The sequence below is a fragment of the Gymnodraco acuticeps genome, unplaced genomic scaffold (genome assembly GCF_902827175.1).
Source record: "Gymnodraco acuticeps unplaced genomic scaffold, fGymAcu1.1, whole genome shotgun sequence".
NCBI lineage: Eukaryota > Metazoa > Chordata > Actinopteri > Perciformes > Bathydraconidae > Gymnodraco > Gymnodraco acuticeps.
In genome coordinates, this window is record NW_022992344.1 from 2,881,293 (window position 1) to 2,908,778 (window position 27,486).

General features: G+C 39.8%; 1 protein-coding gene across 2 annotated transcripts in view; it reads right to left on the reverse strand.

The window, feature by feature from the left end:
- ramp1 (receptor activity modifying protein 1) overlaps positions 1 to 27,486 on the reverse strand; it is a 137,359-nt gene that overhangs the window by 32,328 nt on the left and 77,545 nt on the right. For both annotated transcript variants that reach the window (XM_034208801.1, XM_034208800.1), the window contains exon 2: positions 20,914 to 21,049. In XM_034208801.1, coding sequence (XP_034064692.1) covers positions 20,914 to 20,984 — 71 coding nt within the window. In that variant the 5' untranslated portion in view covers positions 20,985 to 21,049. The remainder of the gene's footprint in view (positions 1 to 20,913; positions 21,050 to 27,486) is intronic.

Genomic DNA, 27,486 nt, shown 5'->3' on the forward strand with positions numbered 1-27,486 from the left:
CAGGAACTGCTTCGATAGTGTTTTTGAGGAGCTTTTTGATTACAGATTTGAAAACATCGTTGCTTGCTTTAAAAGTAGCACAATTCATTATGTCAAACCTTGGAAAGTGTCTAGATATCCCTGCCCTAATGCCAAAGTAACTGCCAACTCCCCTCTCCTGCAGGGGGGCGTGGTCAGTTGCAGCTCACAGAATCAGCCCCTGCAAAAACAGGGCTGGAAAGAGCAAATAGAGCGAAATGAGGCATGGCTAAAATGCAGGATCTGTTTGGTATTTTGAAAAAAAAACTATATTTATATACTTTATATAGGTATGGCCCTACAAAATATGTTTCAAATATAGCATGATAGGTCCACTTTAAAGTAATAAAGATCCTTCAAGAGAGAAAACTGACTCAGTAGTATTTTAGCCTACAGTACATCATAGCGTATCTAAGTTAGCTAACACATGCTAACCTAAGCTATAGCCTATGTGACAACAACAAATAAGGATGCATATTTAATTGTTCAAATGTTACTTTCATTGCTTATGTACGGTGGCACTGGAGTGCAAGACATTTCACAAAACACAACAGTATTTCAGAAGACACAACAGCATTTCACAAAACACCACAGCATTTCACAAAACACCACAGCATTTCACAAAACACCACAGCATTTCACAAAACACAACAGCATTTCACAAAACACCACAGCATTTCACAAAACACCACAGCATTTCACAAAACACAACAGCATTTCACAAAACACCACAGCATTTCACAAAACACAACAGAATTCCAGAAAACACCACAGCATTTCACAAAACGCCGCAGCATTTCACAAAACACCACATAATTTCATAAAACACAACAGCATTTCAGAAAACGCCACAGCATTTCCAACCCAGTCTCACATCTAAACGTGTAATAACTACGTTGGTCCACAACTTGGGACGTAGTATTTCTACAAAAACACCTCTGAAATTGTAGGATCCCTACGTTTTTTTTCACCTGGCATCTATGTCACGTGATCTTCAAATTTCTCTCCGCAGACATAAAAACATGGCCGACCTTCGTTTTATTGGCCGACCTTCGTTTTATTCTCTGTGGAAAATGCCTATTTTAAGGTTAGTTTGGCCATTAAAATGCGTTTTGATGTCATTTGATGCGAGAAATATGAGTTGTTATTTCAGATTATTTGTGTAGTGGATGTACATGGTCTTTAGTTTGCTAGCTATTACGAAAATTAATAAAGGAAATTGTACACATCCAACGTTTTTCATGGTTGCTAAGGTGGTTGCCATGGACGCTGCTATCGAGTGCTGTTGCAACCCTGTCTCCTAAAAATTACGTTCCCACAGAACTAAACTGCATTCTCAATTGCGTTTAGCTAGAAACTTATTTTCTCCCACGTTACGTTTGTTATGAACGTATCTCAAATACGTTTATTATCTACATATCTTCTAGAAACATATTTTCTCCCACCTTACGTTTGTTATGAACGTATCATAAATACGTTTATTTTCTACATATCTTTGCCATTTATTGTCTTGCTTATAATAATGATAATAGTCATTCATAAATATTATTTTAGAGCACACATTTGAAATTGAGAATCGGGCTCGATATATGGTTAAATTAAAATCAGTAGGCGAGGCTGTAATTTCGCCAGCTGTTACTCTCATGAGTGAGGCAGAAAATAATAGTTTTAACATGCCAAAAAGCTGCTGTGTCGTTTATTGCACCTCAAACATTACAACAAATCCAGAGTTACGTGTTTCTGTACTTCCTCTAAGAAGAAAGGACAGTAACAGAAGATCTCTGTGGCTTCAGGCTTGATCGCCGTTCAAATGTCCGGCGATCTCCCCCTGGACGCAACCCTCAGCTCACCTGATAATCTGCTCAACCACCTCAACTCCACCCTACTCACCTCCCTCAACACTTTAGCCCCCCTCAAATATAAAACTGTTACTTTCAAGACCTCCTCACCCTGGTTCACACCCGCACTCCGTAAAATGAAGCAGCGAGGCCGCCAACTTGAACGTCTTTCAAAAAAATCATCCCTCACAGTCCATTACATAAGCTACAAACTCCATCTCAATGCATACAAATATGCTCTTATTGCCGCTAAATCTGCCTACCTCTCCAATATCTTCACTGACCCCTCCCGTAACCCCAGGACCCTCTTCTCCACAGTTAACAAGCTCTTCAAACCCGTGCTGATAACCTCCCGACTTCTACTTCCGCTACTTGCAGCTCATTCCTCCAGTTTTTCGCAGACAAAATTAACACCATACCATTAACCACTCCTTCTCAGCTCCATCTGATATACAAGCATCTCCCCCAACCTCCACCGCTACCATTTCTCCCCCCATCTCCCTTGACCTCCTGACTCCTCCTCCCCAGCGCCGCCTCTCCCAGTTCAACCTGGTTACCCCACTTGAGATACTCCATCTGATCAGTTCCTCAAATCCCACAACCTGCTCCCTTGACCCTCTACCCACTCCTCTCCTGAAGTCCTGCCTCCCCGTCCTCTGCCCCTATCTTGCTAACCTTTTTTTTTTTTTTTGATCTTGCTAACCTTTTCAACTCCTCGCTGTCCCATGGAATCGTCCCCTCTGCCTTCAAAACTGCTGCCGTTACTCCAATCCTCAAAAAACCCGGTCTTGATCCCTCCTCCCTCACTAATTACCGCCCCATTTCCAACCTACCATTCCTCTCCAAAACTCTTGAATGCATTGTTGCCAAACAAATTCACTGCCATCTCCAAACCAACCAGCTTTACGAACCCCTTCAGTCTGGATTTCGTCCTCACCACAGTACAGAAACTGCACTCGTCAAAGTCCTCAATGACCTCCTCACCTCTGCTGACACTGGTTCCCTCAATATTCTCATCCTCCTCGACCTGAGTGCAGCCTTCGATACCGTGAGCCACAACATCCTGCTCACCCGACCCAGGGACATTGGTATTGACGGTATTGCACTCAGATGGCTCCAGTCCTACCTCACTGAACGATCCCACTTCATCTCCCTCCCCAACCACTCCTCTTCCACAGCCTCAGTCACCCAAGGCGTTCCTCAAGGATCAGTACTTGGCCCCCTCCTCTTCATCATTTACATCCTCCCCCTCGGTCAGATACTCCGCCACTTCAACCTGGACTTCCAATGCTATGCTGATGACACTCAGATCTACCTCAGCACCAAATCCCTCCATAACCCACCCCTTGCCCACATCGATTCCTGTCTGACAGCTATTAAAACTTGGATGCAACATAACCTCCTCAAACTGAACAGCAACAAACAGAACTCCTCCTAATCGGCTCCAAATCCACCCTCAGCAAGGTCACTAACATAACACTTACCATTGATGGCACCATTGTTTCCCCCTCCAATCAGGCATGCAACCTTGGCGTGATCTTTGACCCCACCCTCTCCCTCGAACCTCACATCCGCCAAACAGTCAAAACCTCATTTTTCCACCTCCGCAATATTGCAAAAAAATCCTACCCTCTCTCACCCGCCCCGCAGCCGAACGACTAATCCATGCCTTCATTTCTTCCCGCCTTGCCTACTGCAACTCACTTCTTTACGGCATCAGCACTACATCCCTCAACAGACTCCAACGGGTTCAAAATGCAGCTGGACATCTCCTTATGCATACCAAATCATGGCATAACATCACCCCAGTCCTCAAAGACCTCCACTGGCTTCCTGTCTCCCATCGCATCAACTACAAAATTCTGGTCCTCACCTACAAAGCACTCCACCATCTGGCCCCCCCTTATCTCACAAACCTTCTCACTCCTTATCAACCCCCACGGTCCCTCAGATCCACCGCAGCCGGACTCCTATCCATTCCCACATCCACACTCTGCAGCTTTGGGGAGAGAGCCTTCTCAGTGGCAGCTCCTAGGCTCTGGAATTCCCTCCCCCAAGATCTCTGTGACTCTGAGTCCCTCACAGTCTTTCAGTCCCCCCTCAAAACACATCTTTTCAACTCTGTCTAGTGTCTATCCATAAGACCCCCCCCCCCCCTCTCAATCAACTTCCTCTTGACTGCCTTTTTTGTTTATTTAATTTTACTATATTTATTTGTTTGCCTGTCCTTGTTCGTTTACCCTCCGTCATACTGTAAAGCGTCTTTGAGTTGTGAAAGCGCTATATAAATCAAATGTATTATTATTATCATTATTATTAAATGACAGCGTTGGTTTCCCCAAAAGTGGGCGGGGTTGTAAAGTGACATAGATTTTACTCTCATCTATTATTCAAAACCATTGTATTTATTCTAACGTAAATTACATGCCAGCGTTTTATCTTTTTATTAATCACGAAGCGTAATTTCTTGACTGGCAGCAACAACAACCAATCACATCAGTGCTTCTCTGGCTGGCTCTGTCCAATCACAAACAAGAAGTGTTCTCCCTAAAGCAGGGGTACTCAAATACAAATCTTAAAGGTCCAAAATAAATGTTTCAATAAGACAAAGGTCCGTTTATTACGGTCATTCAAACTTTTAAACAATTGCAACAAGATTCTTAACACGAGGTTGCAAAAACAAAAATAATCTGTATGCAGCAGTTTTCATTGTTATTGTGTCTGTGCTTGACCCCTCAGAGTCGCAGTGTAAGAGCTGCACAGTTATGAATAAAGGCAGCTGCACCCTCTTTCATTCAGCATTCCCATTATTGCTTTATAAATGTCTTGCCCCCTTGTGTGTCCACTGAGGTTCGTCAGGCCCATCACATCTTCAACAAACTCCCCCTTTGCCTCATCATAAAAACTCACAAACACCAGCAACTGAGCATTGTCAGTGGTGTCAGTGGACTCGCACAGCTAAGGAAATGCACTGTGCACTTTGTATTCCATCACAAAGCTGATGAATCAAATCACCAGCCAGTATTTATGCTCTTCTGGTTGCTGTGGAATCTGAGAGGGGGATTTGCTTGATTTTACCTGTTATTTCCTCTTTTTGTTTGCCTTCAACATGGTCTCCATCACTTCAGTCATGCATTCTTTTATACTTCAGTTATTATCCAGTGGAATGTCCTTACCTACTGGCCTAGTTAAATCGAAGTGGTTACTTATTTTGGCTGGGCAGTGTAGTTTTACACACCGTCTTATTTGACTTTCTCAGGACTTAAAACTGTTTTTTGGGGGCAGACCCCCTCAAAGAAAAAAATATATTTACACACGTAAGGTCATCATCTTAATAGTTTGGTATGCTCATCCGTGAGTAATGTCTATTACAGCTGAATGCGGCGATTAACATTTTGTTCAGCAAAACGCCTCACAAACGTATTAAGATCAACGGATTTAGTGCGTTTTGATTCAATGCTGAGTACAGCCAAACTGACAGTCTCTTCTCTGTCAGTGTAGACCGCAAATACCTCATTCCTTCAGTGCTTGGGTCCGAATTAGTGATGTGTCGGTCGCGAACGAGCCGGCTCAAAGAGCCGGCTCTTTTAAGTGAACGACGGGAGCCGGCTCTCGCCCGCGAACGAGCCGTTTTTTTTTTTTTATTTGCGGAGGGATCTAGATCGGCTTGAAGGCACATTATGCAATGTGCACATTATCCCGCTTATTACATGGCCACATTCTCAACAAAGTAACGACATGACTCCCAATATTAATTGAAATGCTTTTATGGATTTAGAAAATGATTTTATTGATTTAAAAAATAGTTTTATGTATTGATTTAAATTGACATGCATCCGCTAAGAAGAGTAGTCCGTTGTTACTGTTTGAACTAACGTAGCAACAGCAGGAACTGCTTCGATAGTGTTTTTGAGGAGCTTTTTGATTACAGATTTGAAAACATCGTTGCTTGCTTTAAAAGTAGCACAATTCATTATGTCAAACCTTGGAAAGTATTTAGATATCCCTGCCCTAATGCCAAAGGAACTGCACACTGAATATGTGTCGCCGTTTGATGTCTATGTCTGGACCGCTGCGTAAAAAGGAGGGTTTCTGCCCCATTACTTCTCTTCTTACTTCTATAAGAATAAAACAAGGAGGACGGAGATCTCTTTTTCTCCCCCTCTTCTGACAGCCCAGCAGCTGATCTCAAAGCACGCTCCCCTCTCCTGCAGGGGGGCGTGGTCAGCTGCAGCTCACAGAATCAGCCCCTGCCAAAAACAGCGCTGGAAAGAGCAAATAGAGCGAAATTAGGCATGGCTAAAATGCAGGATATTTTCGGTCTATATAGTCTATATTTTTTTATATAAAAAAAGATATTTATATACTTTATATAGGTCGATACAGTAACCCCTTATCTGTTTTGTGTAGCGTGGTTCTACAAGCAAGTCAATGCATTCATTGGGTGGTATCAGAGAGTTACAAGGTCTGTAAATGCAATGAAAACAATTGGCCACAGCAAATCATTTATATTAAACATGTAATTTTTACTTTTGAATACTTCAGTACAAAGGATGTATTGACTAATTTAAGTGATATATGTGTACACATATAAATCATTAGTCAAAACAGGGCTACATTTGATTTAATTAAAAGGTATAATATGTGGTAAACTGAAGAGTCGTTTGGGAGCCGAAAGAGCCGGCTCTTCTTGGTGAGCCGAGCCAAATTATCCGGCTCACCAAGAAGAGCCGGAATTCCCATCACTAGTCCGAATGCTTCTCGTTTTGCACCGTCCGCCTCCCCAAATGAAATCGCCGCCAATCATATGTCCACGCTCGCGCCAGGACCGGGGGAGGGGTTACATGACGTGCATCTTGTGCTGCATTCACTTGCACTCGGACATTAGAGACTTTCTCTCATAAATGTCCGATGAGCCACAACTTTTCTTTCAAAACAAAGCTGCCAACTGGGGTGGCAGCTGGGGTGGCAGCGCCTATTTTTATGGTGTCAGTTGCCACCCCGGTAGGTGAAACTAGGCTATTAGCTACAGTACAGATGGAACTAGATGAGCTGTTAACTCTCGCTCTGATTTTTTTTTTTTTTAAACTCTCGCTCTGACTCAGACAGGTTGCAAGAGACGAGACACACATTTTTCCCACTCGCATTCCGCAAAGACCCGCCCTACTGTGCCTCTGATTCGCGGATTGTTTGGGGGGAAAAAACGCTGACGGGATGCTGAATGTGATTGGACCAATGCGTTGACAGACACACACAGACAGTGGAACAGGACATGCAGAGCGCTGTTTGCAGTCTATGGACATAGCGGATCATTTTGACTCGTTGCGTTGTGGCGATCAGGGGCGGTTCTAGGTGGGGGGCCAGGGCGGGCCAGTGCCCCCCTAAGACTGACCTCTGACCCCCCTGTGGCCCCCCTAACAATGACAAGTTTTTTTTGTTGTTTTTTTTAAATGTATATTTTCTGGTACTCGATTTTCTAAAAACCGCAGGATTTTGTTGTTGTAATGTGAGATTGTGCAGACACCCTTATGTAAAGTAGAGATGTAACTGTTCATTGCCTTTATTTTTATATAAATATGGTGTTAGTGCAAACATTGCACTATAACTTAAGCTGAAGCTAACAGTAATAATTATAAGATCTATCTGAAATAAATAAGTGTACTGAAACAAATACCAATAACTGTATTGCATTGTTTTCTTATGCGCAATTACTTCATACTGTCTAGTTCTCTTTTTCGTCCTGCATTTATTGTGCCCCCCTCAGAAAATAACTGGCCCCCCAGTGGCCCCCCCAGTCAAATTGGTCTAGAACCGTTAGAGCAGCTAGCACCAGATGTCTCGCAGATAACACAGATAATACAGATAATACATATGAAAAGTATAATTTGCTCAGAGACAGTTGTGGTTCGGTCCGGATCTGGGGCCTCATTTATAAAGCGATATACGCTCAAAAAATGGCGTACGCCAGTTTCTACGCAAAGTTTGCGATTTATAAAATACTAACTTGATGGGAAAACGTGCGGTCCTCCACGCAAACTCTAACCCATGCGTACGCACTAAGCACACAAACGGGAGAGACGAGAAACTGCGACACCGTTGGCAGAAGGAAAAATGGAGAGAAATATGTGGAAATAATACCATAAATAAAATGTTACCTCTCATTTATCATATATGAAGAATTCATTTTCAAACATTGATTAAAGCCAATCTTAAAATGATTAAACAAACGCCTGTTTGCGACTCCTCAGTGCACACAAAAACATAACTTGGAGAAATAAATAAATACGGATATGTTATTGAAAACCACCTCGAATATGTTGTGTTAATGTTATGAAATGTTTTCTCATAAATGATGCGGTAAGCAGGAGGACAGAATTACGTCTAAACTGACGCCGTGTTGCATTTCTATAGGTTGTAGATACGAGCATGGTTTTATATACTATCATGTTTAATCGTGTTTTATGCCGTTTGCCAAGACTTGATAAGTCGCTCGTAAAACACAGGAGGTATGGAAGCTAAGAACACCATATGTGGTAAATTGTACAGCTAATATAACACAACACATTAGTTGTATTTCCTTTAACTGGTGGATATAGGGTTGCTGCGGGGGGGTTGAGACGCACAGGCTGCAGTGGAGAGGCTGCGCACAGCTGATCGACAGCTGGGACACAAACCACCAAAAAATACAAACAAATAATTCAGATCCAGTCGTCATGACTCCACACCGGGGGGATTCCCCGTTCACTTCTTACAGTTTCTCATCAAGGGGGTGTCTCCTGTCCCCGGTACGAACAGACTGCCTGAGGAAGGATGTGTATTGTTTTTGTCATGAACCTTTTATTTATTTATTTTGGTTACGATCCGACCTCCATGCTGCTCCCCTGTTCAAACTGCATCCACCAAATAATATGACTTATCTCGACCTCCCCAAAATAACCAGAATCTGACACGGTGTGAGATGTCTTTTTTAGCTGTTCTGTCGTCATTTCCTGCGATCTTCTTCATGCAGTCAGTCAGAATTAATGAATGAATGGGCGTTTCTTTGACTATTTATAGGCAAATATGGGCGTTACGTGAAGCCCGCAAAAGCTGCACCGCATTTCGAGTCGGTTGTGATTTATAAAGGGAAACCGGCGTAGGAAGTGCTGTACGCACTTTCCTCGCCGGTGCGCACTGTTTGGTGAATCGGGAAGTGGCGGAAAATGTATGGACCTATTTTTCGGATTTCTACTACATAAGCAACCTTCCCACGTGAATCCTACGCACAGCGTTATACATGAGGCCCCTGGACCGGAGTCCGGACTTTGAAGATGCCTGCCCTAAAGGAATACCCTTTCCGTCCAATGTGAAATGCTGTGGTGTTTTCTGAAATGCTGTTGTGTTTTCTGAAATGCTGTTGTGTTTTCTGAAATGCTGTGGCGTTTTCTGAAATGCTGCGGCGTTTTGTGAAATGCTGTTATGTTTTCTGAAATGCTTCAACGTTTTGTAAAATGCTGTAGTGTTTTCTGAAATGCTGTGGTGTCTTGCACTTCAGGGCCACCGTACTTATGAATACACATTTGTATTTGTATGTTATTCTCTCTGTTAAAATAAATATAGTGTTTTTGTTATAAAGCACAATGACATATTCAAAGCTTTTAGCTACAATTTCCATGATAACAAGCATAGGCTATTAAGACCCAGAGTTACTACAGTCAAGCTAGTGGAGCACACTGACACTTGTTGTTAGCAGTGAAGTTCAAGAGTAAAGTGGGCTCCCTAAAATGAATAGCAAGAAATATATATTTTTGAAAGACACCTTCCGCTGCCTATTCATATTCAAGCCATAACCCCATTGTTTCTCTGTCGATGGAGACAGTCGCTTGCGGAACTAGTAAACTAACCAAGTAAAACTTCTAAACATTTCTTAAAAAGGATGTGAAAATGTGCAACCTACTGTATACTGCCAACTTCTGACAGAAACTGCAGTGGAACTTCTGTTATGATGGCTGAAGAAATATATCAAAGACTTAGAACCTTTATTTAAGGAGTTGTGTCCGAAGGCATGAAGCAATTAAACTGTTATTTTATTTGACCAGAGAAGCCGTTGGCACCAAGTAATTGGACACGAAAGCTGAATACAAAATCCTTGATCATTCTCTATATTTTTTAACTCATCCATTTCTTTAAAGTTACTGTTTCTTTAATGTGAAATAACTCCAGTCCAAACACTCTCTTTGGCCGGAGAGGAGTCTTTACAAACCATCAGCTTTACAAACTAGACTACATCTGTGCACATCCTCCCGACGTAGGCAGCGACCTATAGGTGGTATGTGCATTATTGAGGAGTCTGTGGTATTCTGACCTCGTATAGAGGCTCCCGGGCACCAAAAGCCATGAAAACTTTAGTGAGAGATTTAACGGCTGGATGAGAAAAAGAAAGCACGAAGGAATTCCAAGATGAAAAGTGTTTATGGGATGAACTGTTGGCTACTTGTGGCTATAAATGGCCAAACCTCAGTTAACTGAGCAGACAGTTCAAACGCTTTGATATCTGCTGCCTCACAACAGATCAGCTGCTTCAGTGAATTGCTGCTGCCTAAACTGCAGAATAATGCTTAGCAGTGAGTAAAATAAGAGAATTAAAACAATGACTTGGGATATGTTTTAAGTATGATTAACAAATGTATTGTATTGTTTTTATATATTTACTATTAAAATGTTGTAAATACAGTAAATCTAGATAATAGGAAAATAAGAAAAATGTGACAAGAGATAGCCAAGAAACCATGTGTCCACCCTCTACTTTACACACCATCAAATGTGCAGAACTACCAACAAATGTTTTTGCTTTTAACGTCATGATAACTTCCTTTTCAAAATGTTCAAATATTAAGAAATAAGAAAAATGAAACCAGAAATGTCCAGAAGCTAGTGCATTATGGCGTTACAGATCCGTTCACTTAAAGTAAGTACGTAATAGCCATATTTGGTTTTGTAAAAAGGAAGCTGAAGATGTTCAACCTCTCATTCATGCATCTATTAGTTTGCGTGCTCTTGAGTCAAGTGGCAGGTGAGTGCTTTAAATGCAGACCCTAAGAGCTTTCATTTTTAAATCAACATTCTTGAAAAAGTACAAATTGAACCTAGATGGTGACATGTTATTATTCTCGTCTCCAGCTGGACTTCAAACGTCTTTCCATCTGCCTTCCATCTGCATTGGCAGACTTTTCATATTTTCCATCTGCCTTGTGTCTTGTACATACCTGAATGCAAGCAGACCGAAATGATACATTGAAAGTCGTTTTTGAATGATCACGGATCTAAACGTATCATCAAACGCGTGCAATCAGCGAGTTTACTAGCAAACCCCATTTGCTTTTACACAGCACAGCCCTTATCAAAATGTCTCTGTACCCTGAGACAGTTGTGACAACATCAAAAATAGCTATTCATCTACAATTTTACATTTTATGCTTCATGTATGCTGTCAATAAGGAACTGAGGTCAATTGTTGTCCTGCGGAATGGATGTACGGGTTATATAGCATTTCTAAATTGAGAGATGTCAAATGTATACCATACAGAAAAGGGAAGATCACATACTCTTACTTGTCTAGATATTTTATTGTTATAGTTTAATTTAGTTCATAATTTATCTTTTAACATTTAACATGTCACAGTAGCCAAAAATCCAAATGTAAACACTTAAAAAAACATATAAAACAACGTCTGTCATATTGTCAAAATGTCTGCTGTGAAAACCCTGTCAAGTAAAGGAGAATATTTTCTAAATTCTAATTCAAATTCATTCTATTTTTCAGTCAGCCTGATTTCAAATGATCTGATTATAATAGCTGTCATTAGGACAGTTACTCTTTGCTTGCATCTCAAGTACTAGATTAAAAATAGAAAGGACGGGAGTCATTTTCACTGAGCTGATAAGCTCAGTGATGTTTGCTCCCACATTGAAGTTAGACAGACTCACATTCATTTCTTTATCGTGTCATTTTGATTGCTCCTGAATGTTAGTAATGGTGTTACTAAATGTATAAGGAATTGTCATGCCTTTTTCTAATTGCATGATAGAATTTAATATGGACGCAAAATATTGAAAGAGGAACAAATTGCACCATGATAATAATAACAATCCTGCTTGAGGAGCTGTAATGAATGTATAAGCAATCTCAGAAAATGTAAAGGGCACAGATAACCATGCAATATCTTAGCATTAGCATCTATGAAACACAAGAGTTTATTGCAAATAAAACTACAGCTGTAATACCCAAAGCAGGGGAGTTACGATGTAGAACAATTAAAGGCAAATTGGCACTTAAGTGTAAAATCTTGTAGGTATATTGGAAGAAGGTATATATTATGGGATCTGGGTAATATAAACATGCAGTTTGTAATATATACTGCAGTCTACAGTACTTTAGTATCATAAGTTTGTGACAAATGTACGCGTGCATTATCATAATGGCATCGAACGCAGGAAATGTCATGCAGAGTAGTAGCAGAGAAGCAGGAGTGAAGGATAGTTGAGTGCAGGACAATGTTAAGTGTTCCACTTTATCAAACATTCCTTTGTGTTATGCTAATGCACCCAACCATGTCTGACCTTGACTATGCTGACTTTTATCTGTGCAAAGTGTCACTAGAGAAGTGTTTTTCACATAGGCCTACTAACCTCTTGAGATTCATGCTTGATTTGGGTTGTCATACCTTTTTAGAAAGAAAATCGCTGTCTTATATGCAAATGGCGTCAAAGACATCTGAATGCTCAAGGGCAGAGTGAACTTAACAGTGCAGAGAGCCAGAGTTAGCATTAGAATAGAAAAGGTTTGGCAGCACACATGGTGTGTAGTGTGCATTTATTGCAAGTAAACCAAACCCTGGAGTTTTTCTCCAATATCCACGAAGAAGAAGATAATATTGTATGTTTCACAACCACACACTGATGTCACCAAGTTAAAAGTAACCAAGCTAGCAAAGAAAAAAAAAACGCTAACGAAAAATACCATTCTGATACATCCGCTAGTGCCATTTTTCTTCCGAAACAAACTCCTTATCTGAGTCAAACATATATGACTGTTTGCTCTTGCACTCAAAGAAGTACGAGGTGGAAGAAGTACTCAGATCTTGTACTTTACTAAATGTAAAAGTACCAGATTCTAGGAATACTCTGTTACAAGTAAATATCAGATAAGTGCATTTCAGAATAGTATACATTATATGTTTTGTTTATTATTATTATTGATGTATTGATGTCATCATCAAAGCTGGTCAAGTTGGAACTACATTTAATTACTTAATTTACTGCTGGGTAGCATGTGAATTTAATCCAGGTGCAACTAAAGTCATGTTTTTTTCATACAGCACCTTTCATGCAAGATGCAGCCCAATGTGCTTTACAGAGCAAGACAAGATGTATACAAATAACAATGGGTAAAAATAAAAAGTGAGGAACATAACTACAAATAAGTTATAACAAAGAAAACACTGTAAGAGTTCGATTACAGAACCATGAAACAATGAAACATGAACAGGGATACGATTTAAAATGTCCCCAAATTAAAAGCCAATTTCCCAGGTGAATCAGGTTCAACCAGCGGTGGTGGGCGGGGCCTATGATATTTGGTGATTTTAACATAAATAGGAATAGAATTTCCCAATAAAAACAACTTCTTTGCGTGAAAACCATCGTTAACATGATAAATGTTATAACAGAGTATTATTGGAGGGTAGCTTGTTTAGTATGAATGCATTGTGTGCAACTGTTGTGACACACACTCATACACAGACATACGCAGAGACCAAATGTTGGTTGCACAAAATGATAAATCCCTACGGACATCTTGGCCAGGATGCAATCTTTTATACTGAACCATTTTGTAATCCCAATCTTTCATTAATTAGTTGTTGTTTATTTGTTGTATATGTTTTATATCTGTAAACTGAAGACACAAATCTGAGTTTATACATAATGTTAAGAGACATTCTTGTGTCAGGAAGACTTTGTCAGCACACAATGTACAACAAAAGCTTTCATCTCAAGCAATAAGAGGGGAACAGCAGGATATTTCTCATTTTCCTTTACCAATCCCACCACCACTACCCCCTGCTCAATATATGCTTTATTTTTAGAATTGTTGATGTTACTAAGATTTAATGTTGCTATGTTTATCAACAGGGGGATTAGTTCTCCTAGCAGATTGGTTGTTGCTTATCCCTGCTCGCATTCTTCGAGACGTCTGTCGTCTCCATCAAATCTAACCGTAAAACAAACTGCTATAAATGGTCAAAGGCTAGACGAAAGTGGCTCTGACATACCTACTTACAATATTCTCATCATCATTTTGTTGGGATGTGAGATCCTCGCAATTGGAGAGCACGGTTTATTGCATGTTTTCCTTATTTTAAATGGATGTCTAACATCTCCTGCAGAGAAACACGCTGAAACAATCCCTTTAATAAAGTATTTTTAAACATCACTCGGGGCGTGTCCCATGTCTCACCTCCACCACCCCTCTAGACCTCGGCCTGGGTTTTAAACACTTTTAGAGACACTTGGTTGACTTTATTTTTAAAATATTTTTGCCTCCCCGTGTGCCTACTAACCTGTGTGTATTATATATTTTACACTTTACATATTTTATACTTTATGTATTATATATTATAGTTCTATGTATTATATTTTATATTATATGTTATCTTGTATTATTTGGGTTGATGTGATTTTTTACCAGCACTTATTTTTAAGCACTGATTTTACCAAGCACTTTTATGTATTTATTTATAATTTATTTACAATGTAATACTTATCTTACCTGCATGCTGATTTTAAACAAAGTCAACCTCGGTCCTTTTTAGCCAGATGTGTTTAGCTTACTTACCAGGGGCCTCATTTATAACGCCGTGCGTAGGATTCACGTGGGAAGGTTGCTTAGTAGTACAAAGCAACAAAATAGGTACAGACATTTTCCGACATTTTCCGATTCACCAAACATTGCGTACCGGCGAGGAAAGTGCGTACGGCACTTCCTACGCCGGTGTCAGTACCAGATATGTTCGGGCTACCAGATATGTTCGGGTGTATTTCCGTCGCATCCGTCATCCGTCATATCCGTCATATACTCACCTCCCTCTGCTCCCAGCGCTCTGCTGCCACACACCGGCCGTCTGCGGAACTGCAGCCGGAGGAACTCGGGACAGCTTGTTATGTGTGGGGTGCTATGGTGGGGTCCCATGTACTTGTGCACATAAATAATGTTTCTAATTATTTACAATTTAAAAAATATATATATTCTGCGTTACTTTAGCCAACACTTTTATAAGGCCACTAGATTAGATAATTACGAAATGTGTAGATAGAATACATATATTTCAGGTTGTTATTTTGTCATTATGTTTAATGTTTTATTTACCTTTTAGTATTTTTATATAGTATCTGAACTTTGGAAAGGAGTTGGGAGACACACGACACATCAAATCACATCTACAGATCAAGGCGAAGCAAATGGATGTACTCCCATACTCCTAGCGTGAAAATGTTTGTGAAAAACGTGTGCAAAGTCTCCGAAAATCCTAAAAATAAGCTCATATTTGAATTCCCCATAAAAAAACACATCATTCAGTAAAAACAAGGCCCCACTGATCATCTACTCTCTGAGACGATTCCATGGATGTCTGGCTTGAGTTTCGGCCACCAGGGAAAGTGGACAAAAGTGCCCGAGATCAGCCTCTTAATTTACCCAGTGCTTGGCTTTGGGCATGACAATTCAGGAAACTCCCCTGAGTATTTTATTAAATATCTGAACTTTGGAGAGGAGTTGGGGGACACACGACACATCAAATCACATCTACAGATCAAGACGAAGCTATTGGAAGTACTCCTAGCCTGTGAAAATGTTTGTGAAAAACGTGTGCAAAGTCTCCGAAAACGGAGCAGTGGCTGTGATGCTAGCTTTGCGGCTAGCGGTTAGTTGTTATTGTTTGAAGTTGTTGCTATGGAAACAACATGACGGAGAACAAATTAATATCTTCTACATATAATAACGGACAAAGTAAAGAATGAAGTGTAGGCTATGCCTGTTTGAAGTTGTTGCTAAGGAAACAACATGACGGAGAAAAAGTATAATCTTCTACATATAATAACGGACAAAGTACTGACACCGGTGTCAGATATGTTCGGGCTACCAGATATGTTCGGGTGTATTTCCGTCGCATCCGTCATCCGTCATATTCGTCATATTTTACGGCAACTCAAGAGGGCCATCACGGTCAAATTCCGAACATTTAAACATAGCCGACACTTCATTCTTTACTTTGTCCGTTTTCGGAGACTTTGCACACGTTTTTCACAAACATTTTCACACGCTAGGAGTACTTCCAATAGCTTCGTCTTGATCTGTAGATGTGATTTGATGTGTCGTGTGTGTCCCCAACTCCTCTCCAAAGTTCAGATATTTAATAAAATACTCAGGGGAGTTTCCTGAATTTTCATGCCCAAAGCCAAGCACTAGGCCCTGGGTAAATTAAGAGGCTGATCTCGGGCACTTTTGTCCACTTTCCCTGGTGGCCGAAACTCAAGCCAGACATCCATGGAATCGTCTCAGAGAGTAGATGATCAGTGGGGCCTTGTTTTTACTGAATGATGTGTTTTTTTATGGGGAATTCAAATATGAGCTTATTTTTAGGATTTTCGGAGACTTTGCACACGTTTTCACAAACATTTTCACGCTAGGAGTATGGGAGTACATCCATTCGCTTCGCCTTGATCTGTAGATGTGATTTGATGTGTCGTGTGTCTCCCAACTCCTTTCCAAAGTTCAGATACTATATAAAAATACTAAAAGGTAAATAAAACATTAAACATAATGACAAAATAACAACCTGAAATATATGTATTCTATCTACACATTTCGTAATTATCTAATCTAGTGGCCTTATAAAAGTGTTGGCTAAAGTAACGCAGAATATATATATTTTTTAAATTGTAAATAATTAGAAACATTATTTATGTGCACAAGTGCATGGGACCCCACCATAGCACCCCACACATAACAAGCTGTCCCGAGTTCCTCCGGCTGCAGATCCGCAGACGGCCGGTGTGTGGCAGCAGAGCGCTGGGAGCAGAGGGAGGTGAGTATATGACGGATATGACGGATGACGGATGCGACGGAAATACACCCGAACATATCTGGTAGCCCGAACATATCTGGTACTGACACCGGTTTCCCTTTATAAATCACAATGGACTCAAAATGTGGCGCAGCTTCTGCAGGCTTGACGTTATGCCCATATTTGCCTATAAATAGTCAAAGAAACGCCCATTCATTCATTCATTCATTCTGACTGACTGCATGAAGAAGATCGCAGGAAATGCGACAGAACAGTTAAAAAAGACATCTCACACCGTGTCAGATTTTGGTTATTTTGGGGAGGTGGAGATAAATCATATTGTTTGGTGGATGCAGTTTGACAAGAGTAGCAGCATGGAGGTCGGATCGTCACCAACATAAATAAATAAGTGGTCCGAAAAAGGTTCATGACAAAATAAATACACATAGCCTTCCTCAGGCAGTGTGTTTGTACCGGGGACAGGAGACACCCCCGTTGATGAGAAACTGTAAGAAATGCTCGGGGAATCCCTCCGGAGTGGAGTCATGACGACTGGATCTGAGTTATTTGTTTGTATTTGGTGGTTTGTGTTCCAGCTGTCGATCAGCAAATCCATAATCTATACAACCTATAGAAATGCAAAACGTTGTCAGTTTAAAGTAATTCTGTCCTTCTGTTTACTGCATCATTTATGAGAATACATTTCTTAACAAGAGAACATAATCGAGGGGTGATCAATAACATATCCGTATTTATTTATTTCTCCAAGTTATGTTTTTGTGTGCACTGAGGAGTCTCAAACAGGCCTTTGTTTAATCATTTTAAGATTGGCTTTAATCAATTTGTGAAAATGAATTCTTCATGATAAATGAGAGGTAACATTTTATTTATGGTATTATTTATATATATATATATATACACATTTCTATCCATTCTTCCTTCTGCCAACGGTGTCGCAGTTTCTCGTCTCTCCCGTTGTTGTGCTTAGTGCGTACGCATGGGTTAGAGTTTGCATGGAGGACCGAATGTTTTCCCGTCAAGTTAGTATCGCAAACATTGCGTAGAAACTTTTTTGAGCGTATATCCCTTTATAAATGAGGCCCCAGGCCTTTTACCAGATGTTGTGGGACACAGCCTCGGACACACCATCGGGGGAGACTCCCTCGGGGGGGGGGGGGCAGGATAACAGGTTTTAACCCCGCCGCCGCCGCACACGCTCTGTGCTTCAGCCGCTGCTCTCTTTTATCCGTTTTATTGCATTTTCTTTATTTTATTTCATTTAATTTTTTAACACAGACCAAACAGGGCTTTTATAAACTTTTATTGGTTTTATTACAGGAGTTTTTAAACAAAAATACTTACCAGAGAGCACGTGCACCACGCTGCGCTCCCCAGAACCCTAACCCACTGACAAAAAGAGAAACAACCCTAAACCTAATCCTTATTGAATGAACAAATATATACTTCTTGGTTGAGCTAATAACGGACACATTTTATTAATTCTGAATTAGGATTTAAAATATATATATATATATATATATAGTATAGCCATGTTTAAATTAGGTTACCAAACATTTGTTTAATTTCAATTTAATTTATTATTTTTATGTGTAAGCTTTTTCTTTAGTATATCTTTAACTTGAGCAATATAACTGTATCATCTGCATGCATGCAGACTTTCCTGTGAATGCAAGATGTAAGTAAGGTTGCATTCATAGAGCAGCTTTTGAAAAACAAAGTTTAAGAGTTCTTCACCGGGAGAAACATACATACAGTATACAGTTATAACCCTCGGACATGTAAACAAATACAGGGGACACAAATAAATTCACCCATACAAGGAAGGCAGTGGGTAGAAGTGGGTTTTAAAACGTTTTTTGAAGCAGTTCAAGAAACAGTTCTAGATGGATGGGACGTAGAATCTCCATTTGATTTCCTAAAGGATTATGTATAAGAGTCCTTGTTTGGAAGATCTGAGTGGCATGGAAGTGGAATAATGATATAAAAGATCGGAGAAACCATGTTCTGGAACGACTAATCCATGCCTTCATTTCCTCCCGCCTTGCCTACTGCAACTCACTTCTTTACGGCATCAGCACTACATCCCTCAACAGACTCCAACGGGTTCAAAATGCAGCTGTACATCTCCTCACGCATACCAAATCATGGCATCATATCACCCCAGTCCTCAAAGACCTCCACTGGCTTCCTGTCTCCCATCGCATCAACTACAACATTCTGGTCCTCACCTACAAAGCACTCCACCATCTGCCCCCCCCTTATCTCACAAACCTTCTCACTCCTTATCAACCCCCACGGTCCCTCAGATCCACCGCAGCCGGACTCCTATCCATTTCCACATCCACACTCTCAGCTTTGGGGACAGAGCCTTCTCAGTGGCAGCTCCTAGGCTCTGGAATTCCCTCCCCCAAGATCTTTGTGACTCTGAGTCCCTCACAGTCTTTCAGTCCCGCCTCAAAACACATCCTTTCAACTCTGTCTACCCATAAGCCCCCCCCCTCTCAATCAACTTCCTCTTGACTGCCTTTTTTTTAATTTTTTTTTAATTTTACTATACTTACTTGTTTTCCTGTCCTTGTTTGTCTACCCTCCCTCATACTGTAAAGCGTCTTTGAGTTGTGAAAGCGCTATATAAATAAAATGCATTATTATTATTATTATTAAGCATTTGAAGAGATTACACAGTATCTTGAAGTCTACTCTGTCCTTCACAGCGAGCCACTGAAAGGATCAATGTTTAGTGTGATGTGATAACATTGGATTCCCTTAACACACTGAATAACAGAGGCAACAAAGTACAGCCTTGTGGCACTCCTAATTCATTATTTACCAGTCACAAAGAGTGCAGTGTGTCAGGTATGATTGTATCCACTTGATAACAGACTATTTATATTCACACTGCAAAGTGCAAAGTACTGGCTGAATGACAAGGTCAAGAAACTCTGCTCCTTTACCCAAATTAACTTTGCGGCTTGGCTTTTCCAAACCTACTATGACACAGTTGGCTCTGGCCCAAGACTGAATAAAAGGGTTTCAGAAAATAACAGTTTGTACCTTTCATGAGAACAGAGACAAAGCTGGTGAGACAAGAACAACTCGATCAGAGTCAGCCCGATCGAGACTGCTGTAATTGGTTTACTCTTCCAAGGTTTCTGATCCCGTTGTGAGCTTTCGAGGAGGGAAGATGGATGATATTATACCCAGGTAATTCAGAATGGGGGTTTTAATGCTTGAACACACAACCGCTGATGAACAATTTTCGAATTGTAAGTCAAGTGGGGGTTATTATTTATGTGATTATTTAATTGTACTAAATGATATCCCTGGCAATCTAATCCAATTCTGAGAACCTGTGGCGTTGAGAGTTTATTACAGTGAGGAAAAGATAATATTTGTAGATGTACAAAAGGTCCCTGTTTATACCCAAGCCGAACATCTTTTGTTCTTTCCCTCTGTATCCCTCCTGACCCCCTCCATTTGTTTCCACTCAATCTCTTTCTCTGTTGCCTCTCACCCAGTATCTAATCAGCTGTTGGAAGGTGACCAAAATGTTGGACGATTTTGTAGACCTCCAGCCAGAAATAAACAATATACTCCTTTTTTTCTGATAACAATGCCTCTTAGTAGGGAGTTAACTTCCATTTTGTCAACTTGCACTGGATCAAAGACGGTAAATAAGGGTAATATATATTGTGTGGAGATCATTGTGCTGGCCTTTAATCGGCTTTTAGGGAACTCTTTGCAATCGCATTTAGCGTTTAATGCTCTTAGTGCATTACAACTAGCAAATAGAACGAAACTGCTGATTCATTGCATTATGCAAATAAAAAATGGAAAGCTCATTATGTCGTTGTTTGCATTAGTGTGAATGTTAATCTGTTTGCGTTTGGATTTAGACAGAATCCTCTTTTTGTGTGTGTGTTTATCCAACTCACTCGACTGTGTCCTCCCAGATGCACCAGTGTCCCTGGTCCAGTTCTTGCATGTCCAGTCTGAATTTGGCCATGCAGAACTCCTCAATGGCGAATTCATAGTGGGGTCCACACCCTAATGTCGACACACACTGAGACACTGATGAGAGAAAGAAGGGGGGAGCAAACAGAGATGTTGAGATGTTGAGTGAAAGGAGAGACAAAAGAGCAAAAACTCAGAACTTAGATGTGAGGAGCAATGTACTTTAGCAATGTGTTTGTTCCATTATTATTATTGTGTGTGTGTGTGTGTGCGTGTGTGTGTGTGTGTCATCATTCTACGACCTGGTTTTAGGTTGTTGTGGGGTGAAAGCTCAGCAAAGCATTTGGGATTGAAAGCAGTTACGGCCTTAAATGCTGCCCTTTCTTGTTGGTTCATTGCCGTTTAAGATGTTACTGTGGGACATGACACTGAAACACCATCTGCTATCACAGTGTGAGGTACTGTATCACTGCCTTACAAGATCCAAAAACAGCACACAGACACACACTCACACACAGAAGATGTGACGTTTTGAACCTGAACATTTGTTCAACATTGAATTCTTGCTTGATACGTTTTTCAACTTTTAAATGAGCAGGAGAGTGTTGTATAGGTTGAAAAGGACTCAAAAAGAGTCTTTGGATACCCATAGAGGTACATCTAATGAAGTAATAAACTGATAGCATGTTAAACCATGCTTTGGTTAAACTCCTGTATACACAGTACCTACGGAGCCCCCTAGGGGACATGGAGAAGAGAGATATCGCAAAACCTTTGCGAGATCATGCAATACTTTTGCGAGATCTCGCAAAACCCCGTTGCAGTTTGTAGACTAAGCACTCCTCTCCCTCCTCCAGCTGCAGATTGTGACCAATTATTGATGTTTAGCTCGGATGACGGCGCGTATCGAACTGTTCTGATAGAAACGACTCAGTAGCTCATTGTCTATCTTGCTATAATTGTAAAGTCATGTTGTTTGTATTTTTACAACGTAATGTTCATGAGTTATTGATCCGCGAAATTTGAATCTGTCAATAACTCAGCTCAGAGTAGGCTTTGCGACGTGCATGTCCCCTCGCTCTGAGTGTTTTCTTGAGGTGTCTTTCACTTATGTGAAACCCGTGCCTATTTCCAAGCACTGATGTTATATCTTTATATTTTAGGCCAAGTTCAAAGTAAAATCGATGAACCGCTCCATTGTTGTGGTTTCTGTGTTGCCCAACTGACCAGGAAGTACATTGAGCTAAATGAATAGTTTTGCGAGATCTCGCAAAACCTATATATATATATTTTTTCAAATAATTTATTTTTTCTTCTCCATGTCCCCTAGGGGGCTCCGTACATTCCCCCTGAGAGTTGGATAATACAATTATTCACTTTCATGTATTTGAGCAAAACATGGAGCAAAAACCTGTAGCTGATTAGCATAGCTTAGCATAACGAGAGGAAAACAGTTTGATTGGCTCCATCCAAAGTTGTAGCAAAGTTACCAATAACCAGCATATTAACATACCTTTATACTAATAATTCAATGCATATTAAAGGAATTATTTTACATCCAAAGACTCAAGATTATACAGCCAGGTAGTCAGGTGCTTGAGTATTAAAATCACAGCATACTGTCTTAAAGTTAAGGAACCTTCAGGTTATTAAATGATATGCTTATGCAAATTAAGCTTACATTTAGCCGTAAACACAATTATGCACTGACAAAATCCGCTTTCATGGTATATATTATTTAAGTTAATTCATTTAGAATCTCAAAACCATAGGTCAACAAAATAACCAGATGATAATGACTAATATAGGGAATTACATTATAAATCAAGATGCTTCAACTGTACCAAACCATTCGTACATCTAGGATTGCAATAATACAACACCATTTTCAAAAAATGTAAGAAATCATGCCCGTTTAGGAAGGATTTGAATTATGTGCATTACAATTTCATAATTAATCCTCAATACAACACTTAAAATTATTATAAAAAGGTAAATGACTACGTTTGCTCGAAAACATGTATATAAGTCTATGAAGCAAACACAACATGTCAGTGCAATGTGATGTTGCTGAATAACAACAATTCTGAAAAAGTTAGACACAGAAGTAAACAATAAACCTCACTTGGCTTTCACATATTAACCTCTAGAACCAACTCCCTTATCATCCTTGACTTATAATTGTATCCTTATATTTTCCCTCCTTCTTATTCCCTGCAGTATACACTTTTTTAAAAGCCTCTTTTCAATTTGTTTCCCTTATTCCCTGAAGACAACTCTCCCTTTCTCCCTCTCATTTCTTTATAACCTGCTGTTTCCCGAGTGTAGAGTAAATCTGCATACATGTATTTGCATCTCTTTTCATCCCTCCTTTAGCCTCTCTCTCTCTCTCTCTCTCTCTCTCTCTCTCTCTCTCTCTCTCTCTCTCTCTCTCTCTCTCTCTCTCTCTCTCTCTCTCTCTCTCTCTCTCTCTCTCTCTCTCTCTCTCTCTCTATTCTCCTGAGAGTTTCCTGGAGGAGTAAACACATGCAAACTGGTTTATGCGAGTATGTTATGGCGCAGAGCTGGAAGAGGAAAATAGGTAGAAAATGGAGGTAGAAAATATAGGCTAACCCTAACCCTAACCCTAACACAACTTTTAACATTCCTAGAATTCAACAAGATAAACCTGAAAAGAGTAAGAGCCTCCGTACATTCCAATCTAGTCATGCTCACAATCTCTTTTCTAGCTTTCCCAAATCACATATGGACTGTTTGTGACTAGATTCAATAGTCTTTATGAGAGTTTTTTTGATCTGGTGTCCCTATAATCAGGAACACACTTTCTAAAACCATTACAAATCAATTCACATAACTTTATTCCGGTCTGCCAGTGTTCTGGTTAAGCTTTGGTTAGGTTTAAGCAACAACGCCTTCAATCAATTCCTACACCCTACATTGACCTCCAAACAGGGTTTTGCAGTGGTTCGACAATGCAGTCTGGTCTCCAGGAAAATGTTGTTCTCATATAATGACGCTGCATGTTTCAATTACGCTTTAAGGAAAATGCCTTTTCTCCAACATTATCTAGGTCTACAACTGTATGTTTTGATTGAAACGTAATTGAAAATGCAGGTTAGTTGTATGGGAATGTAATGTTTTAGGATACTGTTTTTGATTAATGCAATTCTAGTTCTGCAATTTCTTCTCAGAGACAGTAATTTCTCCCATTACTCATCCAGTTGCTATTTAGACACTAATCTTATCAACAGAAAAAACTTGGATATTGGTCTGTTCTGTGAAACACAAGATTACCTAAGTATAGTATTACTTCTTTTGAAAAAAAATATGTCAGTGGTTACAGTATTGCTACTCAGATGTAATGCAGTAAGACAGTGTTATCAATTTCTTAATGTAGCAGTGTATTGCCCACCAAAGATGTAAAATAAAGAGGTATATTTCAACACAATACTAATACGACACATAAAACATACCTAAATAACTACTGATCTGCACATTATCTGTTATTTAACCCTAGTATAAGAATACAATAATCATATAGTAACCTGATTATTGCATTAGAAGCTTTTGGATGCAAAAAGTGCAGACCAATCAATCATTGCTTTTGGCCTCCTAGCATCAGAAATGTTTTCTTCTTAAAAGTGTTAATACAATAATTTGGTAGTGCAAATGTGCTGTTAAGGAATCATTGTAAACATTCAATGAAACACATGAATACAGTAAACAGTTAAAAAAATAACCAACATCCCTGGTGGCTGCAGAGCCCTCAGGCCGGCTCTGAACATTCCCATAATAAATCCATTCCATGTAAGTGGACTAATTGAACCATACTAATGATGGCTTGGTTGCGTGTATGCTGAAAGCTTGAAGGACACCAAAATGACTGCAATTACTGTATCAAGTAACAGAACTAAATAATAGTGTAAGACAGTGTTCAATGATAGTGACACTGTAATACTAAGATTATTATTGATGGGAAAGGACCACAGCTGCAATTTCAAATAATTTAGGAACATTGAGAAATCCATTGGTGGAAAGTAACAAATTACATTTGGTTATTTAAGTATTGTACTTAAGTAGTTTTTTGACTTATTTCCATTTTGCTTCTACTCCGCTACATTTCAGAGGCTAATATTACACTTGTTAATCCACCACACAGTCACAGTTACTTAATTTGTACATACAAAAACACATGATATGCTGATATGGTATAATGCACTACTGTACTACTTATCTCCACAGTATTTAATGTATAAACATTTGATCCCTATTGACCAACCACAACACTATAGTGCTCTGAAATATAAATAAAATATTAAAGCTGCAAGCAGCGATGATCCTCAGACGTCGATGCACTTCCAGGATGCAGCAGTGAAATGCCATGACCGCTGGAGACCGGCAACACGGATTAACATTGCGTATTGCATGTTGTGTGATGCGCTGAACATTTTTCTAAATCTTGCACCAACCCCGGAGTCCAATATGTTGCGCTGCAGAACCCACGCTTTAAAGAAAGTGTGTTGCTCTTTACCACGTAGACTAAACATCGAAAGGGTCCCCCCTGTTTCCGGAACTAACTTTTTAGATAATGGTTCCCCCCTTAGATAAGGGTCCCCCTTTTTTAGATTAGAGTCCCCCCATTTTAGATAAAGGTCCCCTCTTTTGTCTAGAACTTACTTTTTAGACAAGGATGCTTTAAGGGTACATTAAGGCTATTGTAATCTGGGGATTACAATAGGTCCTCTGCTTCGACTGGTGCTCGGGCCCTAATAAAATAATACAGTGAAAATATCCATTCTGCCTAACAAGTAACTTTATTTGTATACTTACAGTACATTTAGGTGATAATAATGATGTACTTATATTGTTCTGGAATAGACCATTGTGCAGAATACGTAATTTTACTTTTTTGTACTTAAAGTACATTTTGATATTAATACTTCTGTGCTTTAACTTCAGTAAAAAAAATGTAATCAGGTTTTTTACTTGTAGTGGAGTATTTTTAAAAACCATAATATTTGCACTTTTTTCCAAGTAAAGGATATGAGTACTTTCAGCTCTGGAGAAATCAATAATAAATATTACTGAGAAGATGTAATCCTGAACATTCACGACAAGCTGTAGCACTTTGTGAAGTTTCTATTAAAATGCACACAGTTGACATATTGGAACATTGACATATTCCTCATGCTCATAGATCAACAAGTTGCAGCATTAACACGGAGCCAACCAGAATACATTCAGCAGAAACTTTAACTTTGTTTTGCTAGTTATCTTATCACATGTTTAAATGAAGGCATTGCTGCCAGTACACGAAGTGGGAAGGCAGCAATATCCTGGCCAAACGCTTCAATCTAAAACAAAGTGGATTAGTAAGAGTAGCGACAGAAGTTATGTAGGGCTCCCGGTTCTGGGGAAACAGCACATTAATCCATCAGTGGTGGAATGGGAAAACTAAATTGTGTTGCAAAGAAAAACACCTGTCTAGCTAACCTTTAGGTTAAGATGAAATATCCCAAACAGTGTGTCACAAAATGAGTCACCTTCTCCCGTTGCTAAAACACGTGTTATACCAGACTTCCTCTCCTCTCACTGTGAGGCAATGATGAATCTGGTGGAAAGGTCATGATTGACTGAAGATTTTCCCATTTCCTCCTGCAACTGTATATCGATTTGGATCTAAAAATAATACAGTGATGCTTCCTTCCAACCTGACATTAACTGTGAGTGCATGTGCTGTCTGCAATGTGTCTTATTACTTCCTCCTTCCTGCTATCTTGTCTCTGCAAAAATTAATTGCATAGGCTTTTCCAATGATGTTGAATTACATTGCTGCCTCATTATGTTCACAGGCAATTGTTTGCTTTTTTTGCTTCCATGTTGGTTAGTTTAGGTTTCTGCAATGAACATTTAGTTTCTGATTAAATGTTGATGAAGAAAACATATCTTGTGTGTTGTGAGGCAAGTCACTGCAGCATTTTTCTGTTTTAATATCAACAGCCTAACATTATCTTACATTTAGTCAAATGTTTGTATAGTCCATATCAAGAGAAAGTTCACTGAGGATAAAATATGTTTTTGATTGGGAAATGATCATGCTATTTTGTTCAGCATTGATAATAATAATAAATTGTATTTGTCAAGCACCTTTCATTGCTAAAAGCAATCTCAAGGAGCTACAGGAGGCATAATAGAAACAAACAAAACAATTAAAGTTGAATCTTATCTTTCACTAATTTTGCCACCAAACCATGAAAAGGCTTTGGAAAAAAGGCTTTGTTATGCTTTTTGGGGTTTCCCTTTCCTGCTGTGTGTTGTATATGTTTCTCTCACACACACTCCCCCACTAAACGAAACGTCTCCATTGGACTCATTTGTTTTAGGTATCAAAACTGAGCATTACAATTTGCAGCAATGCTTGCGACGGTATCGGATGACAGACGTCCTTTCTCTCTCAAACCCTCACTTGATGTCGAGCATGTTGGCCTCACGAGTCGCGAGGGGGGGCTTGGCTCGTGAAGTGTTAGCTGGGGGGGGGAGGCCTCGGACCCTGG